Source organism: Crocodylus siamensis, chromosome 3 (assembly GCF_052110815.1).
Source record: "Crocodylus siamensis isolate JL-2025a chromosome 3, ASM5211081v1, whole genome shotgun sequence".
NCBI lineage: Eukaryota > Metazoa > Chordata > Crocodylia > Crocodylidae > Crocodylus > Crocodylus siamensis.
This window is the reverse complement of record NC_143397.1, coordinates 11732842-11749160: the sequence shown is the minus strand read 5'-3', so window position 1 is coordinate 11749160 and position 16319 is coordinate 11732842. Positions and strand designations below refer to the sequence as shown.

Here is a 16319-nt window from a genome sequence, read left to right as displayed (position 1 = left end):
ATGAGGACAGGCTGCGGGACCTGAACCTGTTCAGCCTCCAGAAGAGAAGGCTGAGGGGGGATCTTGTGGCCTGTTATAAACTAGCCAGGGGGGATCAGCAGGCATTGGGGAAGTCACTGTTTCCCCGAGCACCGCCAGGAGTGACCAGGAATAACGGTCACAAGCTGGCAGAGGGTAGATTTAGGTTAGATATCAGGAGGCGCTACTTCACGGTCAGGGCGGCTAGGGTCTGGAACCAGCTTCCAAGAGAAGTGGTGCAGGCTCCTACCCTGGGGGTGTTTAAGAGGAGGTTAGATGAACATCTTGCTGGGGTCATTTGACCCCAGTATTCTTTCCTGCCATGGCAGGGGGTCGGACTAGATGATCTGCTCAGGTCTCTTCCAACCCTACAAACTATGAAACTATGAAACTATGAAGGACAGAGCTTTGAGGGACCCCACTGGTCACAGGGCACCACGATGAGTGACTGCCATCAATTACAACCCTCTGGGTCCGACCACGGAGCCAATTTCCCAGCCAGCGGATCGTGGTGGAGCCAAGGCCACAACTGGCCAGTTTGGCCAAGAGGTGATAATGGGATACCAGATCAAAAGCTTTTTTGAAGTCAAGATATATGACATCAATCTCTTCTCCCTCGTCCAGGTGATAGGTGACCTGGTCGTAGAAAGAAATGAGATTGGTCAAACAAGACCTACCCGCAACCAACCCGTGCTGGCTATCCCTTAGGATGTTAGCTTGGGCCAGTCCCTCAAGGATGGCCTCCTTAATAAACTTTTCTAAGATCTTCCCCAGGATAGAAGTCAGGCTAATGGGCCTGTAGTTAGCCGGATCCTTTCTTGAAGATTGGCACCACATTGGCCTTCTTCCAGTCCTCGGGCACTACACCAGAGCGCCAGGAGTTTTCAAAGACCCGTGCCAGTGGCTGGGCTATGACGCTCGCCAGCTCCTTGAGTACCCTGGGGTGCAGATTGTCAGGGCCGGCTGACTTGAAGGAATCCAGCTTCTCAAGGTGTTCCTTCATGAGGTCAGCATTTATGGAGGGTAGGGGATCCCCATCACCCAGATCTCCCTGTCCCATAGCAGGCATGGGCTTCCCATGGGACTGATTGATGAAAGACTGACGCAAAGTACCTATTTAATAGGTTGGCTGGTTTTAATAGGCTGGTTTTCAGCCATTCTTATGGTGCACAGCTTCCATTAACTTCATTTTGGAGCTTTTGGTTTTCAATACCTCTGAATAATCAGACCAGTCTTATTAGATGTCCAAGGGTGGGATTAAAGGGCTTAACTTTACATTTGAAAAGGTTGGTGTTGATATCTATATCCTAGTCTCCTCATGTGAGATAATATCTGGGCATCTTTTGAAAAGTAACTCTGAGTACTCTGCAAGGAAGAGTAGCATGCACCTCTATTAAGAACTTTTTGTTGAACTTAATGGTTATTGTTATAAGAACATCAGGAAGCCTAGAATTACAACTCTTTTCCTGGGACTTTGCTATGGAAAACCTATGACCACAAGAATGCACCCATAGGATTATATGAAGTTATGTAAGATTTAGCAATGGTTTTTGCTGGAGTTTCAGACACCATGTCACAAAAAAGAAATAATCTTTATACTGCATTGCATGTAGGTCAAAAACAAAACACCCTCTGGGAAATGGAGTGTAGCACCAAACTATGTTCTAAATCAAATCAGAAATGGTTACTTTCACACCTTTCTAACTAAACTCCCATGTCTTTGTGAATCCCTCAGGTCTCGTTTACACCGTTGCTGTCGTGACAGGGGACATCAGAGGTGCTGGCACAAACTCTAAGATTCATGTCACCCTGCATGGCTCGAAAGGTTTAAAGAATAGTGGAAAGATTTTCTTGGAAGGAGGCAAATTTGAACGTGCCAGGACAGATGTATTTCATATTGAGATAGCAGCTCTTCTCAGCCCTCTGAGCAGAGTCACCATTGGGCATGATAACTGTGGTGTCAGTTCTGGTTGGTATTGTGAGAAGGTGAGAACAGGTCATTTATCTTTAGGCAGCCGTCACATTGCTTTCCGTTCAAAACCTGCCCTTCAAAAGCAAATCATTTGAAAAATTCTGGTTTTATTTGCATCAAGGTGTCCCCAGTTTAGCACGTCAATAATATACCTAATGTGTACTATGCAACTGATTGCCTTGGAGGCACATTATATACATCAATAAAATGCACTTTAATTGGGTTGATTGCTCCTTTGCAGACACAAAGATAGGGATTATTTTCTGCTTGGCATTAAAACACCTTCAGATGTTGCATAAGGGGCATTACAGGCGTGCAGTTTTGTCTTTAAAGCTTCAAAGTTGGGATCCAAGTATTTCAGACACTGTTTTGATCATGGCTCCAGGGTAAGCAGAGTGGCTGGTTAGAGGTCCACGTCTGGGCTGGTTTCTCTCTAACCGCGGCAGGATGTGCAGTTTTCTGGGGAACTAATGTAGTTTATCTGGGAGACACTGGAATTGTTTTATTACTGGGGTCTCCTGAGAAACACCAAAGGGTTTTGCAACCGGTCCATTGGCATCATTTAATTTAAAATGAAGGAGACACAGAAGGGGTCCTTGCTATGAAGCAGGTGTCAGTATTCACTGACTCTAGTGGGTGGCCATTGGTACTTCTTTTAACTCTACTTCCCATACCAGTGAACCATTCCTCCCTCCCTTCCCCTCTCCCATCCTATATCTAGGCCTGGTAGGATTCAATTTTTATTTTTGAATAATTTTGACAAATACCAATGTTTATTTTTAAGCATTTGCTTCCATTTTTATTTATTTATTTATTTTCAGGATTGCATGAAATTAGAGGTGTTGGGGGAGGAAATTTATTAATGACAGTATACTGTTATTATAGTGGAGTTTAACTGCCTGCCACGACAAACGTAGCCACTGTAGGACTGCCACCATCTGAGTGGCCAGCTGAGTGGCAGAGATGGCATCTATCCCAACCCTGCTCACCCCTAGCTCTTTCATCTGTGTCATCACTTCCTTTTCCTTTGTTCCCAGTCCGCTGAGGTTTCTGGGAGTTGCAGTCTGAACCACAATCAGCACACTTCTGTAGGACTATTCCCCCTATGTTCACACACTCCATCAGCCATCATTTTTTTAATGTCCCCTTTATATAAATTTTGATTATTAATGATGGAAATATTTTTTGTTGGGCTGTGGGAAGTGGAATCAACGTTTATCAATGTCTAATAATAAAAATGAAATCCTGCTCAGCCTACCTATGTCTTACTGCAGCCGCCTCTGTGATGCTTTGTCTCTGTTTGGCCAGCCCACTTCAGTCCATCCCAAGAGGGGTCTTCTGGGGAATAGGGGTGGAGGGAAGAGGGCCTCCCGTTGTACCCATAACTGGGAGCAGAAAGGACCTTGCCTTGCTGCTTGACTCCAAGAATTCCTTGCTCATTTGTCGCCTAGGTTAGTGCTGAGGCCACTGTGAAAGGATATTGGAAAGCTGGACTTATTTTCTTGGGCTTTTTTCCCTAGGTGGTGGTTTATTGCCCATTCACTGGTATTGAACAAACCTTCCCCTGTGCGAAATGGCTGGATGAAGATGAAGGAGATGGCCTGGTGGAACGGGAGCTCTACGAAATGGTCTCCCTGCGTCAGAAGAGACTAAAAAGTATGTGCAGGAGATGGAAGAGAACGGCAGACTTTTCCTGTCCTCTTTAACCTTGCAGTGTTTTGCATGCTGCTTTCTCTGACACAACATAAGCAGATTCTTCTGAAAGGCAGAGATGTCAGTGCAGCGATTAAGGCTCTCGGCTATAGACTCTAACTTCAGCTTTGAGACAATGAGATGAACAGGGACTTGGGGAGTTCAGGAAATTCAAGCAATTCTAGGCTTCTGGTCCATTACATCTAGAGCTCTTCCCACCATACCGTTAACTCTAACCATGATTGCAAAGTTGAATATCTTCAATAAAACAGAACAAAAAACCCCAAGAAAATGTAACATTCAGTAAAAGAAGGGGTAGAAAGAAGAAAAATAAAAAAACTTTTGGAGGGCTTTTTTTGTTCTTGAATTTACAAAGAAGATTTTTTTCCAGGTATGTGGGCCAAGAGTAAAGAAGGCATGAGAGTATTTTGCAATCCTGGGTAGCTGCAGAATGTGTCTCCTTGGGTGTATCTACATGTGCATATTAATGTGAAGCAATAAACTCCTGAGCTTATTGCTCCGGAGTTTATTGCACTGGGTGCGTCTTTCGCAGACGTGCCCGGGACCGCAGCACATTGAGCTGGGTCAGAGCAGCCCCAGCTGGCAGGAGGGCTGTTCACCCCTGCTCAACATGCTGTGAAGGGCCTGGCTGGGGCACAAGGGTGCTTCCGCATGGGGTTAGCTGGGATGCAGTCCCCGCAATGAAGCACTCTCATGCTCCAGACAGCTAGGGCAGCATCTACACATGTGCTGCTGTGGAGTAAATCACTCTGCAGCAGACTAGTACTGTATTTTCAAGTACTATCCAGCTGTGGGGTACATTAGTTTACTCCAGCCTAATAGGAGTGCATGTGTAAATGTGCAATATTTACTACACAGCTAATTAGTCTACTGCCCAGTAAACATCTTGCATAGATGAGCCCCTTGAATGCTGAAGTTAAGCATCAGAGGGAGGAATGCTCACATGTATTTGGTTAAGTAAGTCCAGTGGAGTGTAGGACACTAGCAAGGGCATTGCACTCACCAGCTACTTGCATGTCTAAATCTGTTGGGGAGTTTTTTGCAATGTGCAGCAAATTACTCTACCACGTCTGCATCAAGAGGGACAAGTCAGCAGAAAGATTTAATTAGCTGAATAGAAGCTGTGTGAGGAGGTGAAGTGGGGTTAAAAATTCCCTGAGAGCACAGGGCCTGGACTCAATAGGAAGCCTCTTCCAGTCCTCTGCTCCTAATTAGGATGTCTCAGTGGGTTTCTCCTCCTCCTGTTGAAGGAGCATTTCCATGTAAGCAAAGTGCATTTAATAGCACTTGATACCGTCACTGCCTCAGGTGTTCGACTTGGTCTAAACTCTAGTTTGCTAAAGTATTTATGATTGCTATCTCTGTTTTATCAACTGTGATTAATACAGCAAGGGGGGCTCCCTGGTTGCTCTCCTGTGGAAGGAGATCAGAAAATGTTTTAGCTGAGAACTCAGGGACAGTGAAGTGTCCATATTTATGGAACAGTTAAACCTAGAGACAAGAAGGGCCTCTTATATCACCTACCCTTCTCCTAGCGGTGCGAGATTGTTCCCTACTGAACAGTTCATAGAGCTTTGTCCAACCCATTTTTAATCTCCATAGCAAAATGGCTCTTGCACAGCATTAGGAAGGAGACTCCTTGGGTGGCGTCCTAGCGAGCCACCAAGCTCAGCGAAAATGACGGCAAATGCTTGGGTGCATCCTAATCTCCTCTGTTAACTGTAGAGAAGCTCCTGAGGGGCTCTCAGCTTGGTTTCTTCTTTGCTCCCTTTATTGCTTCGGCTGCATTCACTCCTATGGTTCTAGTTGCTCTCTCTCTATATATGTGTAGATCCCTAGTCTAGCTCTCCTTCCTTGCCGTATCCCCCTGCCTGCCTTACTGCCCCTCTCATAGGGGGGAACTTTCCATAATTGAGCTTATCTTCCCCCAACCTCTGCTTCCTCCTCTCCTATCTCATCTAGAACCACTGCTATTTTTTATGTCTCACAGGCTCATGACCTCCATGTAACCTCTGACTTTTTCTCCCGGCAGCGTACCTAATAAGTGTTATTTCTCAGTATAAGCCATAGCCTCTCCTTTCCATACTGTCCCAATAGTTAAATCCCTGACTTCTCTCCAGTTTCACTGACATCCATGTCCTTCTTTTGGTCCTTCTAAGGTCTCTTCACTGAAGTCACTCACCTTACCAACCACAGTCTCCTAATATCACACTACTGGCCTCCATCCCTTTGTCCATTCAAACTTTAGCTCTATCATCTTACCTCTCTCCTTGATTTGTCTGCTTGCAGAGCTGGTTGATTTTTTAAAAATTTTAATTAAAAATTGGAAGGGGAGGTAGGAGTTGAATATATTTAATGAATCCCCCCCCCCAAGCTCCCTTTTTGTTTGACCAGCTCTCTCCATTATAATTCTTCCAACTCCCTACTGGGTAGGTCAATGAGAAGTTAATTTATATGCACATCTTGGTGTTTTCATACGCAGCCTGGGATCTGTAGGTCAAGCTGTGCTCGTTCTGGCTCAGGCATCATCAGAAGGTGGAAGGCTTTTATAATTAGAGCTATGTTAATAATTCTGTTGGTGCCTGTACCAGGAAGGCATCCCATCCCATCTCCCATGGGGGCAGAGTCTGCAGGACCTCTAGAAGAGAGAGCACAAAACCATCACTGAAGTGAACAGCTTCTGCTCACACACAAGGAACAGCCGCTTGCGGGAAGTGGGGTCACTTTTATGACAGCAGCTGCCCTTTCGTGTGAGCAACCAAGTTGCTGTGTGCATGCAAGGAGGCAGAACAGATGCTGAGACTCGGGAGGGTGGATTTCATTTTGCATCTCCTTCTGCATGGCTTTTTGGGTATGTTATTTATGATAAAAATTTCCCGAATACCTACTTGAAAGTCTATGGGATTTTGACTGCTAAATCACTTGAATGCTGTGAAAATGTAACCTTCACCTCTCACGTTGTCTGTTCTCCAGCTATAAAAACAGAGTCAAAACTACTTCCCTGCTTTACAGTGGCATTTTGAGGATAAATCCACAAGTACGGGGGATTTATGTATGAGTGCAAATATGTATCCAAAACTTTTTACACCACTATGGCTGCAGAAAGCCATAGTGGTACCTAGGTAGATGGCACAGTTCATATAACAATATTTCTCATCTAGAAGACAGTGAGTTATATTTTTCCATTAAAGTTTAAAGGGACATGTGTATGGTATCTCCCTCTCCATGTCCCATACTCACATTCAGAACAGGCATGTCATTCCCCATAGCATCGTATAGCTATGTCTATGAAGGTCACGGTATATATGCATTATGTATATGCCCAAGAGGACACAGGCTCCAGCCTTCCTTCACATAAATATCTGGCTTCCTCCTGGGCTAGTGAAGTTAAAAGAATGGGGATTTTTTTATTTGTTTGCTGCTTTGTTCACAACCGTTTTGTTTGTTCTCCGTAGAAAACCCCTGGTCTCTTTGGATCTGGACAAGTGACATTAAGAATGCGGGGACAGATGCCACCGTCTTCCTCCAGGTTTATGGGGACAAGGGGAAGTCAGATACAATTAAACTGGACAGCAAATCAGATGACTTTGAATGTGGACGGACTGACAAATTTGTGGTAGGAGCTTTGTGGGTGCGGTGGAAGGGCCTGGCTGTGGTTAATCTAGGGGTTATGTGGTTAATCTAGGGGCTGTGGTTAATTTAGGGGCTCCCCTATGTGGAAGGGAACAGCATCATTTAAAGGTGTAAACAGACATGGTAAATGAAGCAGATCACCTGTGCCAGGATTTGTTCCAGCACAGCTGATCCACTTGACTGGGTGAAATACACACCACCCATGGTCCCATATTGGGCAGGGGCCTGATCCTGTGGGACAACGGACAGCATGTTCTTTTTGTGCTGATGCACGCCTCAGAGATTCCCCGGACATCTCTCTAAGGGATACCTCAGCTTTCCCTGTTTAGAGACATGCTTCCCTAGGGTGCACCTGGAAGGGGGAACCATGGCTTTCTCCACTCAGAGACATGCCCTAGGGAATCTCTAAGGCTCATCTCTGGAAGTGATGGAAAATGGGCCAGGTGCTTCTGGGGCGTGATGGACCCAGTTCTGCTTGGGGATTTCCAGGGCATGCAGGCTGTCTACACTCTTGTGCCATAAAGCAAGCAGATGTCTACTGCAATAAAACAGCAGAAACTATTACCACCCTTGTCACAGCCACAAACATTGGGCATTCATGGATGCCTGTTTGCTGGGCCTTTGCATGTATGTTAACAGCCTTTGTAGCAGTAGCAGGGTGGTCCCCCTGCTTTACCTGTGGGAGGTTAGGGTGTTATGTCTTGTGTTGTGTTAGGATTAATGGTAGTTTTACTAAGAGTTTCGATGATAGATATGTAAAGGATGATTGAATAGGGGTGATCTGGCCTCAGGCAGGGCGCTGGACTAGACCTCTGGAAGTCCCTTCCAGCCTGACTTTTCTATGATTCACATCGTCAGCTGGTAAAAATAGACTCAGTGCCATTAACTTCAGTGAAGACACAAAGGGCCCAGCCTGGTTCTCAAAATAAAGCTTAAATAGGACTTAGGGCAGATTAAGTGATGATGCCTTGAAGGCATGGCGGCTGGCTGTTTTGTTCCTATTTTGCTCATAGACTGGGTTGCAGTCTCAGCTGCAGAGCAGCATGGCTCTGCTCATCTCAGTGAGAGCTATTGCAACCAATTCAGCCAGAAGAGGACCTGAACCAGTGCACCTGGGCAAGCCAGGGACAAGCCTAATGCTCCTGAGGGTGCTGGTGAGAACAGTGAATGAGCAATGACAAACAGCTCTTGCTTGTAGATTTTGGTCTTGCTTGAAGCCTTTCACCTTGCATTTTGGTGGTTGTGCAGCACCTGAGTTTAAAATGTTCAAAGTCATAGGTGAGAGAAGCTTCTCAGAAAGGCAAATACTGTCGTAGGTCACCCAGGTTGTACTTAGGAGTGCAGGTCAGCAGGCTTCAGCTTGACCGCAGCATGCCACAGGAGCACCTTCTGCCTGATCATATTCACCTTGGTTTTGATCAAGTAACGTTATAGCCTGTGTTGAGGAGGCGGGCAGTAAGAGTGCCAGCACTTGTAAGATATGTTCCTCCTGTACCCGTCGCTGAGATGTTCTGAGACTCCCACACCTCTTAGTACTTAGGACAGGTGCAGATGTTATAAACATTTTTACCCATATAAGCAATTGGAAGCTGGTCTATACCCCTAACAGAAGTTCAGCACACAGACTGGCATAAAAGTGGCACAACCCAGTCTAAGATTTGCCCCATCCCCCCAACCAAAGGGCAAATGTGTGTCTTGTTTGCTACCAATCTAAACTATACCACTTACAGAAAACTGCATAACCTAGCTTGATTCTGCCTCAGGCTTCTTGAATGTCTGTACCTACCCTTATAGTCTCTGAATTTGGGTTAGATCCTCCTATTGGCTACCTATTGGGAACGATTAGGATTTTCAGATTTAGAGATGCTAAGTTACCAGGCTGCTCACGTTTAGTAAATTGCTAAGTATCAGATTGGGGAAATATATCTAGCTACATCTGTGGATGCATTATCTGAACTGCATTGTCCTTTATTTGCCAGCAATATTCATAGTTGGAGAGTTATAATAAAGTTTTCTGTGTGCTTACTTCCTTAGCAAAATGAATCCTCTGAGAACAGGGACTGGCAAAAGCAACTCTTAGGCCCCTGGATCTCCTGGGAAAAGGGAGGCATGAATATACTGGTGCCTTGGAAAGAAGAGTGCCATACCCCAAGCAGTGCTTGGGTCTTGATTGTTCATCAGGGCTTGGGTTCAGTGTATTAGTCCTCTTAGGAGAAATAGCAGTAATTTATTTATTTCTCCAGTGCCCCAGTGTGTTTTAGCTCTTTAGGAAAAGGTAGGAGGCAGGGTCTCCATGTGCATCAGACTTTTTGCAGTGTGGAGATGGTTACCTTTCTGATGGGATGAATTCTGAACACCCGTTCTTTCTGCTTCTCAGCCTTCATACAAATTTTGGGTCACAGGTGGTTTGGGGAGCTGTGTGCATGAATTGCTGAGTTGCCATAAAGTGCCATGTCGGGTATGTTTGCTCTTCTTTACGTAGATTGAGCTCCCTGACCTGGGCCTAATTTATAAGGTGCGGATATGGCATGAGAAGAAGACTCCCTTCTCTGGCTGGCATCTGCACAAGGTGAGAAGACAAGCTTTCAGGCACAACCAACTTCCAGTTGCGAATGACTGCTGTCCCCAAGAAGGTCATACTACGAGATGCTTAGTGTATTAATGGGTTAGCAGTAGCTTTTTGTTGGCAGTAGTTTGGTAATAGAAGTTGGCAGTGCGATCTCCATTTACAGACTGCTCAGGGTGAGAGAGTCTCCAGTGCAGGTAGATGCATATCCATTAGCACAACATAGCACAGCTACTCTGGGGTCACTGCAGGCAGTTGTCCAACCCTGAAAAAGATAGAGGTAGCCCATGGCAGAGTTAGTGGACAAGCTATTGATCTGCTGCTTGATCCTCTCACATGAAGCAGAGGTGCAGGTTTTGTTGTAGGTACCAGGAGAAAGATACCCCTGCTCTTCCCTGACTTCTTTGCTTCTCAGAAAGTTCTCCAATATAGAGCCCAGACACGTGCATTGCTCATTTGCAAGAAAACTTACCCTCTCAAACCCTCCCTCCATGAATCATAAGTGGTTACTGAGGTGTGTGCTCAGGCCTTGACTGTGCATCAAAGGGGAGGGGGGATGGACAGAAAAGTTCCCATTTTTGTCCATTAAGGAAGAGCTAGGCCATTGACTGTCCCTGCATTGAGCCCTCTCCAGTTTGTGCTCTACCAGGAGGCTGGTGGCCCTGATGCCAGGACTGTGAACTAAGGGAAGAGCATGCTGTGTGTGCTGGGGTGTATGTCACAACCCCCAGGCCTCCCTACTGGCAGAAAGCCGATCTTACCCCCAGCAGTTAAAGCTCTTGGATTTTGCTTGCCATCAGACAACTCCGAGGTACATAAACTGCTCCAACTTCTACCTGAGCCTATTTGGTATATAATGAACTTTTCCAACCAAGAGCTGTCCTGTGAAATACAAATTTTCATTTCCAACTGTGAGAATTTTTGCACCCTCCTATGCCTGAGGAAGGGCGTGTGTGCACAGAAGCTTGCAAATAAAGAATTTTTTTTGCAACTTTCTAGTTGGTTTAATAAAAGAGATCACCTCCCCAAGACCTCTGATTACTTTGCATTTCATATAGAGTCATTACTTGACTCTGAAGTAAGTAGTCCAGCTTCCACTGCAGGACACTGGGCTTTGAGGTGTGAGCTGGATCCTCTGCTGCTTTTTGAAAGTGGATGTTGGATAGTAATGGGCAGGAAAGGGGGCCCTGATTACCCCTTGTAGCTCTTAATGTGGTGAGTAAGCCATGGAAGAATGATGATGGCCAGAAGCCAGCAGTCTTTGTGTGCAGCAGTAGGTGGCAGTGCCCTACAGCCTAGACCTGATGTTGAAGGGGTACCTTTCTCCATCCCCTCTTCCACAGACACGTATATCCCATTACCTGCTGCATTCCTTTAGTTTTTTTCCTGGGCTGTCAGACACAAGTCTTTTAAGTAGCGGGATTAGCAAACACCTCCCCTGCCTATTTAGGCTGCATCATAAAGGGAAAAAAAATTCCTAACAAGGGGATGAAGTTGGAGTGTAGCACAGTTTTGAAAGGCACCTTGCTGGAAGCCCTATCCCTAGAGTCACGTACCTCCTGATGGAGAGGCTGCGCTGCACTCCACATCACCGAACCATCTGGGAGAGAGAGAAATGCCTTGAGATGTCTCTTGACTCGTCTCTTATTTCTCTCATTCAGCCAGCGCCACTGCTGCTCATTGGTTAGCCAGCAGGAAGATATTCATTCAGGAAAGTATCAGGCTCGTTCCTCCATGACTTCAACACTGATTACAAGGCAGTCAACCTTTACTAGCTATGAAGACCTGGAGCTTCATCCTCCCAGCTGAGTAACGCAGCCTGGTGTTGCTGCGTCTTCAGACCTGCTCTGGAAGGCTTGGAAGTTTGTCTTTGTGCTTTAGAAAATACTCCGTGGTGCTTTCTCCATTACGAAGACCTGCTCTTTACAGTTTTCGTTCAGGTCTTCATAATGGAGAAAGCATCACTTCTTTAATGTGACGTGGCAAGTGCTGTCCTCTTCCACCCTGCAGATGCTGTAGAGCCACATGCAAGCTCCAGTTGAGCTATTGAGCAGCAAAGCATTAGTTGGACACACTCCAGAACAACCGTGTCTGCTTCTTCATACTCCAGTCACCTTTGTTGGCTGTTACTTTCCCTCTTGAAGGGAAGGGAGCATTGTCCTGCAGATCTCCAGCTCCTGCTTTGACAGTCAGAAGGGCCCCATTGTACCCTCCACTGCCTGCTGCAGGGCAGGCAGGAAGGTATCGTCCTTGTACTGAAAAAAAGCAGGGCCAGTGTGAGAGAGGGAGTGTGATTCTGTGGTCCCGTGGTTATGACATCCCTTGGCAAGAGAGGGGTGTGGGTTTTGTTCTCTGCTACCAAGACTTTTGTGTAAAAAACCAGGAAGTCGGTTAAGAACCCCGCCACAAAATAAGCCCAGCAATGAGGACTGCAACCCTGGACTTCCCAGCAGCCAGCTTCAACAGGAGGGATGCTCCCCTCTAGCCCCCAGCCTAAAGTATAACCTGGTAATCAGGTGTCTAGGTTGTAGCTGTATTGATCTAGAGGCAAAAGGAATCAGAACTCGTGGCAGAGGTGATATCTTTTATTAGACCAACTAGATTTTTGCAACAAAACATTTCTTTAATTGCAAGCTTTCAGGCGTAAGTACCCTTCTTCAGGCATCAGAGAAAAGATGGTAAAAGTCCCCCTGGGTAGAAATAAAAGTTCATATTCCAGAGGAGAGTTGAAGGTGGTAAAATCTGGAGCAGTTCATTTTCTATGCAGATTAGACTCAGAGGAAAATTGGAATAGTCTGCTTACCTGGAAGTTGTTAGGTGGCAACCAGGATGCAGTCGTATTTCCTTCTGGTCATAGTTTCATAGTTTCTAGGGTTGAAAGGGACCTGATTAGATCATCTAGTCCGACCCCCTGTCATGGCAGGAAAGATTACTGGGGTCAAACGACCCCAGCAAGGTGTTCATCCAGCCTCCTCTTAAACACCCCCAGGGTAGAAGCAAGCACCACTTCCCTTGGAAGTTGGTTCCAGATCCTAGCCGCCCTGACCGTGAAGTAGCGCCTCCTGATATCCAACCTAAACCTACCCTCTGCCAGCTTGTGACCGTTATTCCTGGTCACTCCTGGCGGTGCTCCAGGGAACAGGGACTCCCCCAGTGCCTGCTGGTCCCCCCTGACTAGTTTGTAGCAGGCCACTAAATCCCCCCTCAGCCTTCTCTTCTGGAGGCTGAACAGGTTCAGGTCCCATCGTCTCTCCTCGTAGGGCCTGCCCTGTTGTCCCCTGATCATACGAGTGGCCTCCTCTGGACCCTCTCCATGCTGTCCACATCCCTCTTGAAGTGCGGCGCCCAGAACTGGACGCAGTTCTCCAGCTGCGGCCTGACCAATGCCACATAGAGGGGGAGGATCACCTCCTTGGACCTGCTCGAGATGCATCTGTGGATGCATGACAAGGTGCAGTTGGCCTTCCTGACTGCCTCCCCACACTGCCGGCCTGTGTTCATCTTGGAGTTAATGTTGACTCCAAGATCCCTTTCCGCCTCTGCACTGACAAGAGGGGAGTTCCCTAACCTGTAGGTATGGTGCCGGTTGTTCCTCCCCAGGTGCATCACTTTGCACTTGTTGGTGTTGAATCCCATCCTATTCTCATCCGCCCACCCTTGTAACCTGTCTAGGTCTGATTGTAGCCTGTTGCATCCTTCCAGTGTGCCCACATCCCCCCACATCTTAGTGTCATCAGCAAATTTGAACAGGGTGCTTTTTACCCCCTCGTCCAAATCACTGATGAAGATGTTGAACAGTGCGGGCCCGAGGACCGAGCCCTGGGGGACCCCACTCCCCACATCCCTCCAGGTTGAAAATGACCCATCCACCACCACTCTCTGGGTGCGGCCCTCCAGCCAGTTGGCGACCCAATTGACTGTGTGGGTGTTGACACCACAGTCCCCCAGTTTCTTAATGAGAACAGGGTGAGAGACAGTGTCGAAGGCCTTCCAAAAGTCTAGGAAGACTATGTCCACTGCTACCCCTGCATCTAATGATCTGGTGATCTAATTGTAAAAGGCCACCAGGTTGGTCTGACAGGACCTGCCACTGATGAACCCATGTTGGTTGCCCCAAGCATGATTTCCCCTGCTGGCCCCTCATGGATGTGTTCCAGCATAATTTTCTCGAACAGCTTGCCTAGGATCGAAGTAAGACTAACTGCCCTATAGTTTCCCGGGTCCTCCTTCCTCCCCTTTTTGAAGATGGGAACCACGTTGGCCCTCTTCCAGTCCTCTGGCACCACTCCAGAGCACCACGAGTGCTCGTAAAGCCGTGCCAGGGGTCCTGCAATGACCTCGGCCAATTCCTTTAGTACCCTAGGGTGGAGATCGTCTGGACCAGCTAACTTGAATACGTCCAACCCCTCCAGAAGCTCCCTAACTAGTTTCTCACTAACCCTTGACCCAAGTGTGCCTCCCCTGGGGCCTGAGGGGGGCCCAGTGGGGCGGGGGGTAGCTGTTCCGGTCCCTGCTTAGGAAAATGGACGCAAAGAAATCGTTAAGCATGTTGGCTTTGTCGTCTGGTGTGACGACCAAATTTCCTAGCGTGTTTTGCAGGGGCCCCACATTACCTGGAACCTTCTTTTTGCCCCCTATGTATTTAAAAAAAGGACTTCTTCTTGTCCTTGATCTGGGTAGCTAGTCCCAGTTCCATCTCTGCCTTGGCCTTCCTGACCGCCCCCCTACATCCCCGAGCAACTGCAGTATAGTCATCCCTGGTGATGGCCCCTCCTTTCAATTGGGTGTACACCTCCCTTTTAGCTAGGAGACATTCCTGGATGCTTTTGGTGAGCCACGGGGGCTTGTGTGTCCTCCTGCTCCCTTTGATCCTCATTGGGATTACCTCCCTTTGGGCTTGGAGGATTGTCTCCTTAAGGAGCAACCACTCTCCTTGGACACCTGGCTCCCCTCCCCTCTGGGACCTTAGTGCTTCCCCGACTATTCTCCTTAGCTCATTGAAGTCCGCCTTCCTGAAATCTAGGGCTGCTGCCTTGCTGCTGGCCTTTGCCACCTTGCGCTGGATGGTGAATTCCAGCAGGCGATGATCGCTGTCGCCCAGCTGGTCGAGCACCCGCAGCCCCCTCACCAGGTCGTCACCCGTGGCCAGCACCAGGTCCAACAAGGCATCCCCCCTGGTGGGGCTGTGCACCTCCTGGGTTAGATGGAGGTCCTGCACTCTGGCTAGGAACCTTCCTGAGTGGTCAGAGCTGGCTGACTGCTCTTCCCAGTAGATGTCCAGGAAGTTCATGGTGTTTCATATTTCATATTTCACAGAGGAGTAAAAAGGTGGAATGCTCTTCTGGGCAGACTATTCTAATTTTTCTCTGAGCCTAATCTGCATATTAAATGAACTGTTTCAAACAGGAGACTTTACCATCTTCGACTCTCTTATGGACTACGAACTCGCATTTCTCCCCAGGAGAACGTTTACAATCTTTTCTCTGATGCCTGAAGGAGGAGGGTGCTTGTGCCTGAAATCTTGCAATTAGAGATTTTTTTTTTTTGCGAAAATCTGGTTGGTCTAATAGAAGATATGTCCTCTACTATGAGTTCTGATCCCTACTTGGTAATTAGGGCAACCTTCTGGGAAGCAGGAGATATGGATCCAAAACCTCCTCAAGCTGAGCTGAGCCCAGAGCCCCAGGACCCCCTAAATGATTTGGCCCAGAGTGGACACCCCCAGTGCAGCTGTTCAGGAGTGATAGGTGTTGTCAGTGCTCCTGCCAGGTACTGAACCACCTGGATCCCAGAAGTGCCTTTCTCACCGCTGTGGGTCTGACACCTCTGTCCCAAAGAGGAAGAGGTCAAACCTACCCTTGTATCTAGCCTTTGCGGCTGAGTGATGGGGGGATCTGGGGGATTTGGATTGCCGTTGCAAGGCCCGTAAATCTCCCCATACACAGTACAGACAGCTTCAGCACTTTAGGCTGTCAGATAGGGGCAGGGCGGCTAAATTTTAGGTGTTGCGATTCCTAAAATGAGGAGGCGCCTTAGAGGTCAATTAGGATCTTATTCCTTGCATCTTTTTTGTCTAGGGCTGTAATCTTTTCAGGCCATGCATAGCCCTTCATACACAGTGTTTTGCCTGGTTCAATAACAGGCACATCATGGGCACATATTTCATTAATGATCAATAGCTATGAAAACAAAATTTTCTCAATTTTCCCCGAATCCCATCCCTGTTTGGGGAGCATGGGGGGATGGGGTGATTGGCCAAACAGCTTTGCCTGAGAAGGCGGAATAGGAAGGTTGGAGAAGGAAAGGGATGAAAAGGACTCTGATTGACAGACAATAATCTCCTTTATTCTGGATGATCTTCAGACAGCAGCGTGATAAATGCAATGTAAGAATAGGGTTTCTAATGTTTAACATGTA

At 47.2% G+C, this 16319-nt stretch overlaps 1 protein-coding gene across 1 annotated transcript in view; it reads left to right on the top strand.

The window, feature by feature from the left end:
- The window catches only part of LOXHD1 (lipoxygenase homology PLAT domains 1), a 190191-nt gene that overhangs the window by 42886 nt on the left and 130986 nt on the right, over positions 1–16319 (top strand). The window contains exons 5-8 of the mRNA XM_090037209.1: positions 1754–2004; positions 3511–3646; positions 7159–7319; positions 9819–9905. Of these exons, the coding sequence (XP_089893335.1) occupies positions 1754–2004; positions 3511–3646; positions 7159–7319; positions 9819–9905 (635 nt within the window). The remainder of the gene's footprint in view (positions 1–1753; positions 2005–3510; positions 3647–7158; positions 7320–9818; positions 9906–16319) is intronic.